Raw genomic sequence first — 12965 nt, 5'->3', positions numbered from 1 at the left:
ACATTACCTGACAGTGAGTTTTCAATCTCAGAATGAAACATTTTTTAATGATTTAGTTTCTTTGTAGTGTGTGTCAAGATCATCATTATGACCATTAGTTTTCTGTGTATAGCACTTATAAGAAGTATAGCTCAAGAGATTGTATTCTTGCCATTCAGAGATTCATAGAATTTTAAGCAGAAGAGAATGTTAGAGACTGAGAGAAACTGAGCCCAAGAATAGGTAAATAACTTACCTGAGGTCACAGATATGACTTAGTGACAAATATGAGACCAGAACCCAGATTTTTTGGACTCTTTGTATTATTTTTGCTGCATAATACTACCTCTCTACTTATTTTTCCTAAAAGTGGGTGATACATGTAAGAGATATGTATCTCGAGATTTTTTATGCGGTGCTTTTGTGGCTTGTTATATTACGTAGTATATAGATGTGAGGGCTCTTAGTCCTTACCAGCAGGTAGAATAATTGGGGCAGGGGGAAAAGGGGTGGATATGGAATTAGATATGAGGAACTAGAAGTGTTAATTAAGTCTGACTCTACCCCTGGCTTGAGACTTAGGTCAAGTTACGCAGATGCTCTAGGGTCTCAGTGTGTCCTACCTGGCAGGCAGTGTCTATCCAATAAGATGGTTGTTGTTTCTGTTGTGACCATTTAGAACTCACCAGTGCCATATTAGACTATATCTAAAAGTCAAGAAACTGCTGTGGCCCATCTGGACAATGGAATATTATTCAGTGCTTAAAGAATGAGCTATTAAACCATGAAAAGACAAGAAGAAACTTTAGATGCATATTACTAAGTGAAAGAAACCAATCTGAAAAGGCTCTCTGCTACATGACTTCAACAATATGGCATTCTGGAAAAAGCAAAATTATGGAGACAGTAAAATGGCCAGTGGTTGCCAGGGGTTGGTGGGAGGGAGGGACGAATAGAGCACAGAGGGGTTTTGGGGTAATTAAAGTGTCCCATATGCTACAGTGGTGGGCATATGTCCTTGTACATTGGTCGAAATGCATAGAATATACATCATGGGGAGTAAATCCTAGTGCAGTAAATCCTGGTTTTTGGGTGATAATGAGGTGTTCAGTACAGGTGTATCAGTTTTAACAAGTGTACTGTTCTGATGGGGATGTTGATAGGGAGGGAGAAGGGTATCTGTACTCTCTACTCAACTTTACTATGAATTTGTAGCTGCTCTAAAAAATAAAGTCTAATTTTAAAAGTCAAGGGACTGATCCTACATCGAGTACAGTGTCCTCTCTTCTGACCCTGCACCTCAGTAATTTTGTTGGATGTGGAAACTGGAGAACAGTAGAGGTGAAAAGCGTGAGCTCCATTTAGTACCAAGAAGTATACTGAAAAAAGATATAAAAACAACACATCATCTTTACTGCAGCCATGCCATCTTTTCTAAACCTCAGAGTGTGTGTGTGCGTGTGTGTGTGAGAGAGAGAGAGAGAGAGAGAGAGAGAGCGAGAGAGAGCGAGAGAGAGAGAGAGAAAACTAAATATCCATATAGAGATTCATGGATTGGATTTAATGGTTTTCATAGCCTGTGAAAAATGTTTTCCTTCACACTTAAGATTTAATAAAATACTTAAATTTTTAACCAAATGCTTTTTATTCATTAGGAGGTTATTCATGCTTTTCTTCTATATTGCTGAATCTCTAGCTCTCTTTAATAAAATTTCTAGTACTGACAAGTTAAAACAGAAAAGCAAACCCGCTCTGAAATTCTGAAAGATGAGTTCAAGTTTCTTCTGTCTCTGATGCAGAAAACTCAGACTAAACACAGAGTAGTGCAAATCATCTTTTGTCACGTGTCTTGGAAGATCCAGTCCCTTGAAGTTCCCCATCTCTCATCTTGGCAGCCTACGTAGGTGATGGAATTGCTTCCTCAGTGTTGTTTTATGTGGGGTCTTGTCAGAAAGCAAATTTGTAACACTGTTCATTTTTCTCTTTAAGTGATTGTAACAAATATTTGGTGATAAATTAACTACCCAAATAGCAAATACTTTGTGAAATTAAGAGACACTCATTGGGTAGCTTTGGAAGCTTTCTAAAATCCATGTGTTTATGCTGTGATGGCAGATGATAACAATTACGTTTTTAGACATCAAGAGTGTTGTTCAGGATGTTCTTTTGTTAAGATACTTCCCAATTCAAAATGTCAGTGTTTAGTGATTTGTAAGACTTACTTTTTTTTCCACATGCAAGGAAAATACTGCATTTCATCATAGAATATTTTCTACTTGATGTATCCAGCCTGACATAGTATATTGTTCTAATACTGTTGTCTGTCTTTTTCTCTCTTTTAAGATAAAACTGCAGAATTAAGGATTGTTAAAAAGATCCTCGCCTTTAGACATGATTGATTTGTGTCCTAGTACATCCATTCCGCATAGAATTTGGTTGTCTATTATATTTACCTCTTCCAGCATCTTATTCTGTCCTGTGTTTCTGTGAAAAGAGGACTTCTTACGTTCTCTCTTATTGTACCTAAGGTTTGGGAGTAGGCAACACCATCTTTTATCTGAGCAGTATCCCACAAAATGACAGAGGTTTTTGGTTTTGTTTCCCCTTTTTCCTCCTCCTGTTTTAGGATCATTACTGTGCTTAAATTGTATTTTCATATCCAACTTGTCAGGGACAGCTACTGCACAGCAACCTCCAGTCATAATTCTTTTGTGAGGAAAACCAAGCACAGCAGCTTCAGGACAGAGCAAAGAGAGGATTTCTGTAGTGTATGGGACAGCTCTGACATTAACAAGGCAATGCTGCCTTTTAAGTTGTGGAATAGAGCCATGGAATGATGAATGACAAGCTCATGGTGTGTGCAGGTCTGTAACAGATAGTTACAGAGGGGCATGCATTTTGATGAACTGGAGCTTAATTTACAAATTAATAGCCTCCGTGTCATATCTCATTGTGGTACAAACACAAAGATTCAGGCACTTTTTTATATTAGCAAGCAGCTAAATTGTACAGATTATAAATGGTTCTTATGTTTTTTTCCTGCTGTTCTCATTACTATATCTAGGGTGTTTGCTGGGTCAGGTTGCATTTAAATTGGACATCTATTTTATGCATTCAGAATATGGCCCTGAACCGCTGTAGAGGTATAGGAAACCTGGGCCATACCTAGATTTCTATACAGGGAAATATTCTCTAATGTGTTTGACTTTTGAGACAAAAAGGCAACAGGTAGCATTCTCTTTCTTAATCCTGTACATTGTTTTGGTGACTCCTGCTAAAAAAAACTAACACAAAAATATTTGACTAGATGTTAAAAATCAAGCCATTGAAATATAATTGACATTGAAAGTAAAAGTCACATTTAAGTAGCTGTTGCTTTCAGTTAAAAATTCCTCCTAGTGGGGCGCCTGGGTGGCTCAGTGGGTTAAAGCCTCTGCCTTGGGCTCAGGTCATGACCCCAGGGTCCTGGGATCCAACCAAGCATCGGGCTCTCTGCTCAGCAGGGGGCCTGCTTCCTCCTCTCTCTCTGCCTGCCTCTCTGCCTACTTGTGATCTCTGCCTGTCAAATAAACAAATAAAATCTTAAAAAAATAAAAAATCCTCCTAGACACATTGTATTACTCATTGGTTATCATGCCTTAATTTCACATTGCCCTCAACAGTTTTTTAAAGCACTCCCTACCATTAATACAGTTGATCCTCAATATTTTTCTGAAATAGGCAGGACAGTATAGCTTAGTGCTTCAGAGAAATATAGAAAAAATTTTTTAAAGATTTTGTTTATTTGACAGAGATTACAAGTAGGCAGAAAGGCAGGCAGGGGCATGGGGGAAGCAGGCTCCCTGCTGAGCCGAGAGCCCCAGGCAGGGCTCCATCTCAGGACCCTGAGATCATGACCTGAGCTGAAGGCAGAGTCTTAACCCACTGAGCCATCCAGGCGCCCCAAACATAGAAATCTTAATTATAAGCCAAATGGGTTCTGATTTTGCTTTCCTTTGTTTTTTATTGTAGAGAAATATCTTACAACCACCATCCCCAGCATGCAGTGCTCTTTTTTTTTTTTTTTTCTTTTTTGGTCTCTCTCTGCTTTTATACTATTTCGCCCTTCCATTTGAGTATGTTACATCCTGGAGAACCGTAGTGCTCCAGGGACATATCTCTCTTGAGTTCAACAGCTACACTCTTTCTTGTTGGATGCAAATAAAGGCAGTTCCCAGGTTCTTAGAAGGGTCCCTAGGTTTAGGTAGAGTCTGACTACAGCAATCTTAGCAGTCTTTCATAGTCCTGCATAAGGAGTTTATCTGTTAGAGCATGAATGAACTAAGTAAGAAAAATGTAAACCACATTTCAATCAGGGCATCACATAAAGGCTCTAATCCCCTATGGACATGGAATATAATCCCATTGATATGAATAAAAGGTCTAATTTCCTGTGGAGATGGGATGTGAAACCTATTGATTTCAATATTGTTGTGTATATGTGTGTGCGTGTGTGTTTTGAAGGAAGAGTAAACCCCAACAAATGTATTTTTAATTAAAAAAGTAAGCCAAAAATCAGTACCATGACATACATGTGTGTTTTCCACCATCTGTTAAGCATGCATGTGGAGAATGTTGAACTTTATTAAAAAAAAAAAAACAAAAAAAACAACTCTGGTAATTCCACCTGCTGCTGTCCTCAATTTATTTATATTGTACTGTACAAATTCCATGGCGCTCTGCAGAGCTCTAAAACAGCATCCGCATTGGCAGCTCTCTAAGATCAAGCAGGTCCTCATTAGTAGACAGTAACCGGTTCTGTGTCTAAGGTGAGGGGGTTGTAGGTAGTGCTTCTGTCAAACAGGTGGTATGTTCAAAGGGCATATCCCTTTTTTAGAGGCTTTATAGGTTAGAATCTATTTGCCTAATTCTAACCGTGAAACTGAGTATCAGAGAGTTTGGGGAAAACTTTTCTAGTGCCTTACAAAACAAATAAAATGCAGTTATTTTTAGCTAAGTCTATTTTTATACCTGCTGCCGCCAGTATTCCTCTTCCTTCCTCTCTGTCAGAATTCTGTCCTGTGTGTCTTACCTAGAACGTTCTCTCTAATACCTTTAGTGTATGTTCTTCCCTTGAATTTTACTTACTGCATTAGAAAGGGGCTGATTTTGAATTTATTGTCTTTTCTTTGTGTTCTTATTCATAAAATGGTAGAAATTTCCCTCATTTTTCTCTTTCCTTTTAATAACGCATACCTTTTACCCAGGATTTAATTTTTTTAAAAAGATTTTATTTATTTATTTGATAGAGATCACAAGTAGGCAGAGAGAGAGAGAGGAAGCAGCAGGCTCCCTGCTGAGCAGAGAGCCTGATGCGGGGCTCGATCCTAGGACCCTGGGATCATGACCTGAGCCGAAGGCAGAGGCTTTAACCCACTGAGCCAACCAAGTGCCCCCTCCCGATTTACTTTTGTGACTAATTTTATGACAGTAACATATGCCCTATTCTTTAGAGGATAATTATGTAGTAGCATTCTGAAGACTGTTACCTTATCTCCTTCCTGTGTCTTCAGTGTTAAAGAATATTGGTATTGCTTATAAATGCAGTGGTTGAACTTCAGTCAGATAGTAGAAAGTTTTTTTTTTCCCCATCTCTGAGTAAATTTTGACTTCAACAAATCTAAATTTCTCCATGTTAGTTTCTCTGCACACCAAAATTTAGTATCGCTGGTTTCATTTGAGCTATTGGTGAGTCTGAAGACCTGGAAAAATTTTTCACTGCATTTTACATAGGAAGGTAGGTAAGATTTGTTCTTGACTTTCTGGATTTGTGAAAAGTTACAAGTCTTTTTTGGTCTCTGGCATGAAGGGTATGGGTTCTATTTTCAGATTGTATGATTGATTGATGGAGGGGACAAAGGATGAATTTTTAAGGCAGTACCATGTAAGAAGATGTCTGTGTGGGTGTTGCCCTATCATAATTTATATAAAACAGGTAATGTAGAATGTAACACAAGTAAGTGGAGCAACTGACTGGATCGCTGACATGTAGTTATGGAGGGCAAGGGCTGGTACCTGGAGCTCCTTTTGAGAGATTTTTTTTTAAAGATTTTATTTATTTGACTGAGGGAGAGCGAGAGAGCGCACACACAGCGGGAGTGGCAGGCAGAGGGAGAGGGACAAGCAGGTTCCCTGCTGAGCAGGGAGCCGGATATGGGACTTGATCCCAGGACCTTGGGATCATGACCTGAGCTGAAGGCAGACGCTTAACTTACTGAGTCACCTAGGAGCCCCTGAGAGAAGATTTTTAAAAGCTTCTTGAGAATTTGCTGGAAATAAAGTGGGGGCTTCATGGGGGGGGGGGTCCTGCCATCTCTCCATCTCCCTTCTGTATTGACCAGTGCCATGGAACTTGTTGTGATCGACTTACATAACTGAAGAATGAACCCGATTTTCTGTTGAGTCATACCTATAAACTTCTGTATTTTCTTTGGGATCTGTCTTGCTGTCGTGTGAACACGTTGATAGTATCGCTGAATGTCACAATATTGATCACTGTGACTACCTGTCTCAGAAACTGTGACTTGAAGTGTTACAGGCCTGTGAACTCTTCTTCCTGAAGAAGCCCTGATAAAACCTAGTGATGGGAATGTCAAGGGGTTCCGAGGCTTGGAATTACATGGGGTTTATGGAGCAGTTCTTGACAGATGGATTGATTGGAGGGGGCAGTACTAGCTAGCCATTCTGGACACCAGACCCTTTGGCCCATTCTTATAGGAAATATATTAAGGAAAGAAGGTGATACATTACTGGCTTCTTCTCCCTCCCTCCTACCTTCATCCTTTACAGCGTTTCCTTTCTCATCTCCTTCTTTCCCCACCCCCTTCTCTTTTTAACTTTCATTAACTTATTAGTCAGTGACAAATGGCCAGTTTGTGACACTTAGCCCTCTTCTCAAAGCTTCAGGTTAATGTTCCAAAATAGTTAGCTACATTTCAAGGTCTCCTGTATACGTGAATAACATTAAAAACGCCAAATTGTTTACTTTGTATAACCTTCATTAAGGACCAGCAGAAGTCATGATTTCTTTGTTTAAAACATATAATAATAAAAGTAGAGGCTCACTTCCTGTGGAAGTGAGAGGATCCTTAAGAACTTTGCTTGATAGCACATAGCTAAAATTTATGAAATTTGATAGCTGTAGTCTTTTCTGCCCATAACTGGTACTGATCCAGATCAGGTACTTGCTGGAGTTAAAGTGACTGGTGTGTTTGCCGGAGCTGCAGGACTAAGCTCTAGAACAAGTCTGGGTTGTGGAACTTAGGAAAGCCCACTAAAGCATAGGGCACCTCCCTTACCAGCCCGCTGGCTAAGGCATGCCTCTGCCTCAGACCTCGCCTAACTTCAGGTCGTCGGTTTTCAAGACGCAGTGATAAATTTTTTTTTTTAATTTTTTATTTTTTATAAACATATATTTTTATCCCCAGGGGTACAGGTCTGTGAATCACCAGGTTTACACACTTCACATCACTCACCAAAGCACATACCCTCCCCAATGTCCATAATCCCACCCCCTTCTCCCAAACCCCCTCCCCCCAGCAACCCTCAGTTTGTTTTGTGAGATTAAGAGTCACTTATGGTTTGTCTCCCTCCCAATCCCATCTTGTTTATTCTTATTTATTCTTCTCCTAGGCACTTAAGCTCCCATGTTGCATCACCACTTCCTCATATCAGGGAGATCATATGATAGTTGTCTTTCTCTGCTTGACTTATTTCGCAGTGATAAATTTAAGTGACAGGAGGCATCAGTGCTTCCCTCAGACCTTCATTTTTTAAAAAATTTGAATAGACATGCACAACTGCAAGCTTAGCGTTCTTCTAATGGGAACAGAGAAAGGAGGGCAGGGACAATGCATTTCTGAGCTGCACTCTGAAACATACCAGAGCCTTCTTTCAAAGAAAATTGTACCCAGCATATGATCTGACCCATGTCCCATCTACACAGCTTTCTTCTCTTCCCCCACTTCTTTTTCCTTCCCTCAAAGACTAATGTAAGTTTGCAAGTATTTTGATCCCTGTGCCTCCCCAAGGGTTCCACAGGCTTTGTTTCAGGCCCCGGGGGAGGAACAGTTGTGAATGCAGTGTGACTCACTGACTCCCACTTCGCTGATTCTGGTTCTGATTGGCCGTCACCTCGTTCTGGCCATATGGCTGCAGAGTACTCTAGCCTGCATCCCTTCCTCGTTCTTTCCCCTACTGTTCCCTTCTGTTGTACACGACGCTGGGAGTGGGTTCTTAGCTTTGTCTCTTGCTTCCAGTTTACCCCAGTTAGGCAGTTAAGTAGGAGAGCATGCTGTATGTCCCAGGGATGGCTGTAGAGGGGAAAAATATCTTTTCCTTTTGTGCCTGGTAGGGTAATTACTTCATTTTTGTGCTGTTTTTTGTTCAAAGTTTATTTTTTGGCAGGTGTCACATTTGTGTTCTATTATTTCCTCATGGTTTCTCTCCTCCCCTCGATTTGAGCTGGGGTTTTTTGTAGAGGTTCTTGGCGTCCCTTTTGTGGTGTACCGATGCTACACTTCAGCTAGTCGTTACTATGTTTGTTTAGTGCTGGTTTTATGTTAAGGAGGGGGACTGAGAGCAATGATTTTAAAGTAATGATTTAATTGTTAAATGTCTTAATGTTCTGGAAGTCACCACGCAATAAAATCTATCTGTGATACTCAAAATTATCTGTAGCACCACTGCCACTTCTTGCCCTTCTCCTAAACTGTATCAATTCAATTACTCTATCTTTTTATACTTGAGAAATAGGATTTTGAAGACTTAAGTTAATTTTTTATAAGAATTTGATATTTTTATTAATTTGCATTTTTATTATTCTACAGATGGTTTCTGCAGAGACTTTGGACTCTGCATCCTTTTTTCTTTTCTTTGTGAAATTTAACTACTCAAAGAGGCAGTGAAGACAGAATATAAAGTTTAGCAGACCCCCCCATATTGGCCTTTATATGATATTTTCATTGCCTAAAAAGAATCAATAAAAATACAAAAAAATTCTCTCAATAATATATTTTGTATTGACTTAAAAGTTCTTAAAAATCCATTTTATAAATATTTTAATGCTCAAATATGTTAAGCAAGTAACCTTATAAGTTTGGGTTCTTTAGAGGATATGTGCAATGAAGTTGGTTAGCATCATAAGGGGAATTTGAGGGGCACCTGGGTAGCTCAGTGGGTTAAAGCCTCTGCCTTCAGCTCAGGTCATGATCCCAGGGTCCTGGGATCGAGCCCCACATCGGGCTCTCTGCTAGGCGGGGAGCCTGCTTCCCTTCCTCTCTCTGCCTCTCTCTGCCTCTCTCTGCCTACGTGTGATCTCTCTCTCTGTCAAATAAGTAAATAAAATCTTTAAAAAAAAATTCTTAAAAAAATAAAAATAAAAATAAGGGGAATTTGAAGTCAACCTGGCCATATGGTGTCACTTAACCCTTTATTTAAAGATCTTCATTTACTTATTTTTCTTCATTCGTGATCTGTATTGGAAAATGGCAGTCTATTTTATCAGAAATAACAAACCTCAGCTGGTGAGCTCAGTTGAAAGTATATGAAGAGTGCTGCTTACACTTGCTTCCAGCCATTAGGCCCAGAGAGGCAGCCCCAGTCTGGCCCCCAGTGGTTTTATAGGACATGTTCCCTGAGTCATTTGCTGGTCTCCGGTACCCATCACTTTTCACATCCTGTGAGGAGACATTTACTAAGCTACATAGTTCTAGCCCCGAGTATAATCGTGGACAAAATAGGTCCTTGCCCTCATGGAGCTTATGTTCTTTTGAAATATAGTAATGAAAGTATCAAAATACATATTTTTCTTGGATTTGGATAAGATGTAGAAATTCAAGAAACTCCAGTTTTTTAATTTTTATCCCATGTAACTAAGTCCCTCCTTTGCCTAAACAAATGTACACATTTCTGCAGATCCTATCCCAGCAAAGAGGTCCTGCTCATGAGTTTCACAGTTGAGTCATTTAGAATGAGTATTCTTTGTATGGCATATATCTGAGATCAGGGTTTCTCTGTTTAAGAGTCTATTTAATGTTTGAGACCGATACGTGATGTTTGTTTGAATAACAAAAATTAGTATGGCCGATGTCTGTGTTACCAGATACTAAAAGTAAAACCACCAGCAATGTGCCCATCACAGTTGTGAGTACTTTACACCCAGCAGCCTGTCGGGTCCTCATAAGAACCCCAAGGATATTGTTAATCACCTCATTTTACAGAACAGGAAATTGAGACACAGATAGGTTAAGTAGCTTGATGAACATCAGAGAGCTGGTAAGTAGCAAAATGTAAGTCTGTGTCTCCAGAGTCCGGTGTTAGTGGCCACACGGTATTGCCCTTCCAGCTGAGCACACCAGGCTAATGATGGTCCAGAAATGTGAGCTCTGCTGTGTGAAGTCCATTATCTTCTCTTCTCCTCTGTGTGGCTCTGTCTCCCTTGAGCTATAAAATGTTTCCTATGCTGTTGGTTTCTCCTCCTGTGTCACATCTGTAAATTTTAGACGTCACAAGTTTTAGGTGAAGCTGGTCACAGAACGATGTCAGAGGTGTGTAGCTGCACGCGTCACAGCTGACAGGACAATACTCTGATACATGGTCTTTCTTTTTGTCTCCATGGGGTAGAAAAGGGTAGTTGAACAGCTACGGAAGAACCTGATAGTGAAGCAAGAACAACCAGACAAGTTCCAAATACAGCCATTGCCACAGTCTGAAAACAAACTACAAACAGCACAGCAGCAACCCTTCCAGCAGCTCCAGCAGCCGCAGCAGTACCACCACCACCACGCCCAGTCGGCTGCACCCTCTCCCAGCCTGACCGCTTCCCAGGTAAAAGTGTGGCGGAAGCCCTGCCGGCTTCCTGCGCTAGGCTGGTTTATTTTCAGGCAGGTAGAGCTAGGGCCCCTTTCAGTACTAAGCTCAGCTAACCCTAGACAAAAGTTATTGTGGTTACTTTTTTATACTATACACTGGGGTAAAAAAATCCCTTGAAATTCCCTGGCAGAAGGAAACGGTATTACTGAGGAGTAAAAGTCAAATGATTTCCCACCTGTCCAAAGAAGAGGGGAAAGGTAGTTGGTGACAAAGAAAAATCACTTCTCTGTGTTAGAACTAAGGTCTTAAGAACTAAGGTCTTATTTTGCATTTCTGGAAGTATTTCTTTGCACCTGTTCTAAAAGTCTGTGTGACTCCGCCTCCATTGAAATCGTTTTGCTGGAACTCTTAGCAGTTAGGTGTGGAGGTGAACCAGGTAGAAAGGCATTCAGAAGAAGGGTGATGTGTTTCCATTATTCAGAGATATGAATTTGTTCCAATATATTGAAGGAAATCTGAAATGGAAGCTACAGGTCCAAACTAGAACTAAGAACTGGAGGTTTGATAACATTCTAACTTGGTGTAGCTGTGCAGATGTTTTTGCTGAAAGGGGCGTTTAAACTAGCATATAAGGACAGTAAGGCAAAATACACAAAAAGGACATATTTGAGGATAATGTTCAATTAGGAAAACTATTCCAAGCAAATGTTTTTGACATTTTTAATGGTTAAAGGTATTTCATAGTATTTGTATTATTTCGCATGAAAATTATATGAAAGTCCATTTTCAACATCCATAAATAAAGTGGTATTGGAACACACACACACACACACGCAAACTATTCAGGCTTGATCTCCACACACCTGCCTGTAATGTGAGCATACCTTTTAAGATGGGATGGTTGAGCAGTGGTTCTTGATTCTTAGGGATCATGACCCCTTTAAGACTTTGGTGAAAGCTGTGGATCCTCTCTCCAGAACAGTATACATTCACACCTAGTAACACTCATTTTTGCACATGATTTCAAAGACGTTGGGATCTTCTGAAATGCAAGCATGGGCACCCTTTATGCACCAGTACCAGGTCTTCACTGTATACATAGAGAAAAAGATTATAGTTTGCTTGATTAATCACTGTTTATGGACATTGGGCTGGTTCACATAGAACACTTTTCAAGTGAGGAATATATTACTTGTAAAAAATACTAAAGATTAGTAAAGATAGTTGACATTTAATCGAGGTTACTGTAAACTGCTACTCTCCTGAGTACTTTACATATGTAACATACACAGTCCTTACCACAACCCTAATAAGGAAGATATTATTATTGTTCTTGTTGTTGTTATTGTTTAGAAAAGAAAACCAAGACACAGAGAGATGAAGTAATTATCTAAAATCATATAGATAGTATGTGTGGTAGAGCCAAGATGTGAACCCAGGTATTCTGGTGAAAACCTTTGTCCATTCATGGCTCTTCTGTACTACTGTACAGTACCAAAAAATGAAATACCAACATTATAGAAAACGCTGCCAATGTAGGAAAAAGAGTAATTCCTGTTGTAAATCAGATAGCTGGAGCATAAATTTTACCATAATCTCCACTCCGGGGCTCTTTGAAAATGAAGCATTCAAACTGTTTTAAAACCCCCTGACCAGGACTTCTATTTCTTCTGAAGGATTGCTTATCAGATTACTTTTGTTGGAGTTGATTAGTTTGTTCTCTTTGCAAAGTACAGTTTCATCAGAAAGTGTCTACAGGGAAAGAGTGTGGTAGAATTCATTGTTTCCTGGTATGTAGGCGTTTTCTCTCTTAACCCATGGACACTTTCTGTTCAAGTAACATTCGGTGTCCCACAAATCAGAGGAAATACTTATATAATACTTACAATAGCTCTTCCCTCCTAGTAGTCTGAGTTCTGTGCTGCTGTGGGATGGTGAGTGATAGTAAGGGGCGAAGGGCTGGCCCCCAAACAGTGTTGTGTGGCAGCTGTCCACCTGGTAGCTCACCTACCATATATTTAATTGATTTATCTAAGCTCGTTCTGTTCTATTGTGTTCTGTTAAATGCAGATGTATAATTTTAAAAGCCAAAAGACCCTCTAAGTTTTTAGTTTCTGTCTTTACAATAAACTTTC

At 39.8% G+C, this 12965-nt stretch overlaps 1 protein-coding gene across 19 annotated transcripts in view; it reads left to right on the top strand.

Annotated features, from left to right (window-relative positions):
• The window catches only part of PHF21A (PHD finger protein 21A), a 191190-nt gene that overhangs the window by 129911 nt on the left and 48314 nt on the right, over positions 1-12965 (top strand). For all 19 annotated transcript variants that reach the window (XM_032360007.1, XM_032360008.1, XM_032360010.1 and 16 more), the window contains one exon: positions 10642-10845. In XM_032360007.1, coding sequence (XP_032215898.1) covers positions 10642-10845 — 204 coding nt within the window. The remainder of the gene's footprint in view (positions 1-10641; positions 10846-12965) is intronic.

This window comes from Mustela erminea, chromosome 9, assembly GCF_009829155.1.
Source record: "Mustela erminea isolate mMusErm1 chromosome 9, mMusErm1.Pri, whole genome shotgun sequence".
Taxonomy (NCBI): Eukaryota; Metazoa; Chordata; class Mammalia; order Carnivora; family Mustelidae; genus Mustela; species Mustela erminea.
This window is presented reverse-complemented; position numbering and strand designations above follow the sequence as displayed.